Source organism: Macrobrachium rosenbergii, chromosome 1 (assembly GCF_040412425.1).
Source record: "Macrobrachium rosenbergii isolate ZJJX-2024 chromosome 1, ASM4041242v1, whole genome shotgun sequence".
Classification (NCBI taxonomy): Eukaryota; Metazoa; Arthropoda; class Malacostraca; order Decapoda; family Palaemonidae; genus Macrobrachium; species Macrobrachium rosenbergii.
This window is the reverse complement of record NC_089741.1, coordinates 29,067,376-29,074,721: the sequence shown is the minus strand read 5'-3', so window position 1 is coordinate 29,074,721 and position 7,346 is coordinate 29,067,376. Positions and strand designations below refer to the sequence as shown.

General features: G+C 31.7%; 1 protein-coding gene across 1 annotated transcript in view; it reads right to left on the bottom strand.

The window, feature by feature from the left end:
* Positions 1 to 4,670: 4,670 nt before the first annotated feature.
* The window catches only part of LOC136839982 (alpha-S1-casein-like), a 144,694-nt gene continuing 142,018 nt past the window's right edge, over positions 4,671 to 7,346 (bottom strand). Inside the window, 3 exon segments of the mRNA XM_067106261.1 lie at positions 4,671 to 4,764; positions 5,062 to 5,292; positions 5,294 to 5,380. Of these exon segments, the coding sequence (XP_066962362.1) occupies positions 4,671 to 4,764; positions 5,062 to 5,292; positions 5,294 to 5,380 (412 nt within the window).

Below are 7,346 nucleotides of genomic sequence, written 5' to 3'. Positions count from 1 at the left end.
TCACATAGATACATATACATATATATGTATATATTTATACATATGAATGTATATGCATATACATGTTATGTGTATATGTATATTTTATACACATATTATATATATATACACATAAATATATGTATGAATATATAATATATGTATATATATATTATATATATATGATATTTATATATATAAAATATATGTATATATATGTATATATTATATATATGTATATATATATATATATGTATATATATATGTATGTATGTATGTATATATATATGTATATATGTATATGTGTATGTGTGTGTGTGTGTGTGTGTGTGTGTGTGTGTGTGTGTGTGTGGTCATTTACAAGAATAACCTGATACATTAAAATTCCAAACATTTGTCACTTGAAGAATGGCATGGTTGTAGGTTTTTGAAAAAGATTTTACACGATGAGAAAATTTAAATTTAGGTTTGTTTTGACAAGGGCTGGTTGCCAGTACGCGCGCATTGAGTCGCAGTTAATGAAAAGTATTATTTTAGCGAATATTTTTGGGAGAGAAACAGATTGAACCAAGCAAAAATGATCGTCAGCATTTTAAACAGAGCCTGAATTCGTTCAAAAAATTTTCTACGAATGTTTTTGTGAGAGCTTTGAAAATGGTAATTATAATTAATGTCAGGCATTGTAGCACAGCAAATATTAATGCTAAATATTTTTAGCGCATATTTGCATGAGACCGTTCCCGGAGAACATTGCTGAATAATTCAAGGGAATATCATTTTTAGAATTAGGCATGGGAGCGCAATCAATGCGAATTAGGTTTTTAACGAGTACTGTAGAAATTTACCGAGGTATGGATTGAAAAATTATATGCGAACAAACACAGCAGCTATGTTTTGTATCAAGTAACTAATTAATAAAAAGATTCACAGCGTGTCCGTGGTCTGCAGTCAAATACGATTCTTGACAATAGTCGTTGTGTAATCTTTGTTATGCGTTATTCTGTGGAAAACATGATTGTTATTAAAATGATTCAGAAGATGAACCCTGTTCATATAGAACAAGCCTGCATGGGCCATTGACTTGAAATTCAAGCTTCCAAAGAATAGTATGGTGTTCATTGGAAAGGAGTAACTGAAGGTAAGGGGAGAGTGACAGAAAGATGAGATCGGTTATCAAAAAAGAAAAAAAATAACCTAGCAGATTAATAAATAAATAGAAAATATGTAAATAATTTATTAAAATTTTAAAGTATTAAATATTATAATTAATTTTCTTTAATTTGTTCTTTTGACATATAGTCAGTCATGTGTAATGCATCGGTCGATAAAAAAAAGCAATAATAAATTGTTGAAATGTATTTTCCTTAGCAACTTGTACTTTTGATGACACAAAATTATCAACAAATTGTTTAAATTACTTTCCTTAACAGCTTGTTCTTTTGACGTATAATTATTCTTGCGATAAAAAAAAATTAATAAGTAAAAAATATGACCTAATAGGTTGCGTACATATTTAGCCCTCGGAATTACGGTCAGGGCTAATTTCCTCTACCTGCTAACCACCCCTCCTCCCCTCCCCCAATCCTGAAGGCCCCCAGACCGTTGCAAGTGTCAGAAACAGCCCTCCGCCGTGCACACGAAAAAAGACGGGAGCTCATTAAGAGACCTGATTGGAAATTTTCACCAACTTCGGCGAATTGATTAATTGGCTAGATAGGCCGCCATAACTTTATTACTGGCGTCGGTGGTCGATAGGTCGTTGCAAAAACTAAATGGAATTTCTCCATCGTAGGAGGAGGCGGCGGCTATGATTATTGCCGTGTCATACATAGTCAGTGACATACGCACGTGCACGCCGCCGTAAGCATGTGGATATATATACACGTACGTACACACACCCATATGTATATATATATATATATATATATATATATATATATATATATATATATATATATATATATATATTTATAATATAAATATATATTTACATTATATATATATCTGCTCTTATTTTGTATTTTTGTTTCTTTTCAGAAGAAGAAATGAAAATACGACATGGTCATAAAGATGAAGACATGAAAATAAAAAATAATTAAAAAGATGAGGTAATAAATATAAGATGTGTGTATATATATATATATATATATATGTATATATGAGTGTGTGTGTATTTATACACAAAATATTCATATTTACTATTATATTTTCTTTTTTTCAGAAAATAAAGGAAAATACAAAATAACAATAAATATAAATGCATGATAATGAAAAATACTTTTAAAAATTAAATAAACATTACAGTATATATATACATATATTTGATATATATATATATATATATATATATATATATATATATATATATATATATATATATATATATATATATATATATATATATATATATATATATATATAATACATACAAGCTCACACGCACCAGAAGGCTGCAATAACTCGAATAGTAACAAATATTGCCTAAACAAATCTTTTAGTTGATATCGGAACTTAGCTATGGAATATTCTACTATAGTATTAACGTAGCGAGTTTGATTTTGATTGACTTTTTTAATTACGACGCATTACTTAAGAATAAATTTTCGCTTTTATAATAACTCTAAATCTTAATGACAGTAATAATAACTTGGAGGTAATGTTACTTTTTCCTAATAATAACTTTAGGTAATGATACTTTTTCCTAACAATAATTTAAGGTAGTGATACTTTTTCCTAACAATAACTTGAGGTAGTGATACTTTTTCCTAATAATAACCTAAGGTAGTGATACTTTTTCCCAATAATAACTTAAGGTAGCGATAGTTCTTCCTAATAATAACTTAAGGTAATGATACTTTTTCCTAATAGTAACTTAAGGTAATGATAGTTTTTCCTAATAATAACTTAAGGTAATGATACATTTTCCTAACAATAACTTAAGGTAATGATACTTTTTCCTAACAATAACTTAAGGTAATGATAGTTTTTTCCTAATAATAACTTAAAGCAATGATACTTTTTCCTAAAATAATAACTTAAGGTAATGATACTTTTTCCTAATTATAACTTAAGGCAATGATACTTTTCCTAACAATAACTTAAGGTAATGATACTTTTTCGTAATTATAACTTAAGGTAATGATACTTTTTCCTGAGTCTGATGTGTTCAGTAAAGTTGAGGCGATGACTTAGCCAAATTACGAAAAAAAAAACGCATAATTTTAAAACACTGTTAGTTCGCAGTTTTACAAGGTATTCTGGGTCCGTAAGGCGGTGGTTTACCCAAGAGATGAAAAATGGATAAAAATGCAGATTACTTGATACTTTGGGTCCAAAACTTGGGCCGCGTAAGCAGTCCGGAAATAAGGCGTTATGACCTAATTACTTGGTCATTATTTTTGTGGCAATATTTCCTTTTTTTGTACATTTTTAAAAAATTGTGATCATTATTTTCTTTTTATTCCTTCAAGAACTCTTGCTATTAAACTGGAGGACTTCTGCTTTGCAATTTCGACTTTAATATTTTTTCTTTCAATGAAATCCTAAGTGCAGGTCTTTCGTCTTTTTTAGATTAGTGTGAATATCGAAAAAAATTATCTTCATCTTTCTAGCCATTTACGTAAATGTAAGTGATGAAAAGTTAAAGAAGCTGAACAGCTAAATGGGAAAGAATTAGTTGGAAAGGATGAAACACGTGCTGTGAATTGATGACCTGTTATCCTCGAATTTTTTTAAAAAGCCATTTTAATTTAGCCTGTAATGTTTCCATAAAATTTCATAGTTTCTTCCTTAATTGGGCTTTATTGGTGTTCTGTAGCATCACGCCTTTGAATTTAAATAGCACCCACTTTGATTTTCCTTTTTGTACTTAAATTAAATATTATTCTCTTCTGTTTAAATAGCATCCCTTTTAGTTTTCTATTAAGTACTTAAATGAAATATTCTCTTGAATTTAAATAGCACCCACTTTAATTTTTCCGTTTAATACTTAAATGAAATATTCTCTTCAATTTAAATAGCACCCCTTTTAATTTTCTATTAAATACTGAAATGAAATATTCTCTTGAAATTAAATAGCATCCACTTTAATTTTTCCAATTAATACTTAAATGAAATATTCTCTTCAATTTAAATAGCAACCCTCTTAGTTTTCAATTAAATACTTGAATGAAATATTCTCTTGAAATTAAATAGCACCCCTTTTAATTTTCAATTAAATACTTGAATGAAATATTCTCTCGAATTTAAGTAGCACCCTTTAACTTTAAATTTAGTGCTCAAATGAAATATTGTCTTGTACCCATTCCTTTGCTCATAATCATCTGGCATCAAGATATGTATATTAAACGGCAAATTTCCGTGTGAGTCAACAACAGCAAAAAGCGTGATTTCGTGGAATCACGACGGAGTAGACGCTAATTTCACAGCTGGGTGTCAGAATGCTTCAGCGGCACTCGCAATATTACAACAGCATCCCATTCCAGTGAGAAAATAGACTCGGAATTTACGAGTGGCCCGGAATTTATGAATATTCCAAAATGTGAAGGGAAGACAGAGCCATGATTGCGGCCACAAGTGGGCCTCTTATCTGTTACAGTTTGTTATGCTGGGCAGACGTTAATGGCTTTGTTTTTAGGCCACATTTTCGCTCGAGGGACATTTCTCGGACGCGGAGGCTTTGATAGCATTGTCTAGGCAGAATTGTCTAGGCAGAAATCTCCAGATCGCCTTGTCTTGCAGATAAAATCTTTCTTCTCTGCGAAAATACAGCTGTCTATTTCTCCTCTGCACGGTTTTAATCAGATATAATTCTGCGTAAAATTTCTTTTAAAATATATTGTTTTTTGATTATTGTTTTCCTCTCGCTTTTCAATTTGATATCTGTTTATCCATTAGGTTTGAAGTGCGTCGTTATTTCGCTATAAAAGATGGCAGTATTTTTCAGAGAGCCGAGAGCTGTTTAGCACCTTTATTTTACTCTGCATGCACTAATACACAATTTGGCTTTCTTTTCTTTACCGTTTACCCATTAACATAGAAGTACGTATGCAATTATTACCGAGTGCACAGGATAATACAAACTCTTGTTCAAGACCCGTTTTTTGTTCGAGGCCCGCTTTTTGTTCGAGGCCCACTGTTTGCTCGAGACCCACTTTTTGTTCGAGACCCGCTTCTTGTTTGAGACCCGCTTTTTGTTGGAGACAAGCTTTTTGTTCGGGACCCACTTTTTGTTCGAGGCCCGCTTTTTGTTCGAGACCCGCTTCTTGTTCGAGGCCTGCTTTTTGTTCGAGACCTGCTTGTTGTTCGAGACCCTTGTTCGAGACCTGCTTGTTGTTCGAGACCCACTTTTTGTTCGAGGTACACTTTTTGTTGGAGGCAAGCTTTTTGTTCGAAAGCCGCTCTCAACACCAAACCAGCCACTTTCCGATCTACTGTATATGTTCCAAAAAACGATTCACTTGTATGTGTAAATTATGCTGCCTTCTACTCCTTACTTTCTCACTTTCACCAGCATTGCATCTCGAGTAGATTTTTGTTAAGGCCACGCTATTTGATTTCTAAACGTGACTTATTCTGATCTTTTCAGGATTTTGCTGAGTTTGGGTCATGTCTGTCGAATTCAGTTTGGTCGTCAATTGTGTGTGTGTGTATATATATATATATATATATATATATATATATATATATATATATATATATATATATATATATATATATATATATATATATTTATATATATATATATATATATATATATATATATATATATATACTGTATATATATATATATATATTTTGTGTATATTTGCAATAATGGACGTACATCAATGGATACATATAAATAAATAAGTTACAAGGCAAATTTCAAAGTTCAGTACGAAGATATGAGGTTATGGAATTTTTTAATGTGATGACATTGGCAAGGGACGACACAATAGTATAGTGTGCATTTCGGCTGATACCTCCATGAAATTGTAGCCTATGTATGTATGTATGATACAGGAAAGGAACACCCCTCCAATTTCACGGAAACGTTCGCCATCAAGTATTCCTTACTCTCGGCCTTCTCTCCACACGTCCTCCCATTCCCAACTGCAGTGGGAATATTTAGGAATAGTTTTGCCATAAGCCTACACCATAAAAGCATCTTTTGTAATGTTCAGTCTTTCTCCTCCTCTTTATTTACATCTTCCTTTGTTCACTGCTCCTTCAACCACAAAACAATGGGGGAACAGGTGGGAACAAGAACACTTTTATTTCCCATAAATGTACAGCGGCCCTTCTTTTCAAGGTGGAGTTTTTCCCTCCTATTCATCCATCCTTTTTTAATTTTAACTCTTGAGTTTTACTGTCCTATTTATCTATCCTCTTTCGCGTTCCAACCCATCCACCACAACGCTATGCAATGGGCTTGGAAAAGAATGATCTTTTCCTTACAGCAAAATCTTCAGGTTCGTCCACCACTACACAGAACTACAAATGCGAAGGAAAAATTACCGTAACCTAAAATTTTAATGCATATCTTTTTTGTCTCGGGGTTACTCTTCGTTTTCTCCTATTTCCTCTTTTTTTCCATCCCCTACACACTCCAGCCCATCCCAAAAAGCTAGAAAAGGGAACAAAAAACAGATTTTCCGGAATATAAGATTTCTATATATTTAAAAAATATATATTTTTCCGCTCCCACTCTTCTGATGTCCTTAATGCATTCCTTTTTATATCTAGGTTTGTTCCTCGTTTTCTCCTATTTCCTCTCTTTAATCCATATATCTGCATATTCTAACCCATGCCCACAACACAATGAACTAGCGTCAGGAACAAAAACATATTTTCCTTAAAATAAAATTTCTGTCCATTAAAAAAAAGATATTTGTCAGCTCCCACTCTTTTGTTGTAGTCATAAAATTTTAATGCATTTCTCTTTCGTTTTCTCCTATTTCCTCATTTTTCCATCTTTTTTTACTCATCCCCCTACACGTTCCAACACCTCCCCACAACACAATGAACTAGAAATGTAAAAAAAAAAAGAAAAAAAAATTCTCCTAAACATAAAGTTTTTGACCATTTAAAAAAATATATTTTTCAGCTCCCAAGCTTCTGTTGTAGCCCTAAAATTTTAAAATATTCCTTTTTATGTGCAAGGATAATTCCTCGTTTTCTCTTGTTTCCTCTCTTGTATCCATTTATCTGCACATTTTAACCCATCAACACAAAACAATGAACTAGAAATGTGAACAAAAAACATTTTCCTAAACTTAAATTTTTTTACCATTTTTTCCTCTTTCTTTTTTATTATTCATCTCCTACACCTTCCAACCCATCCCACAACACAGTGAACTAGAAATGGGAACAAAAACATTTTCCTA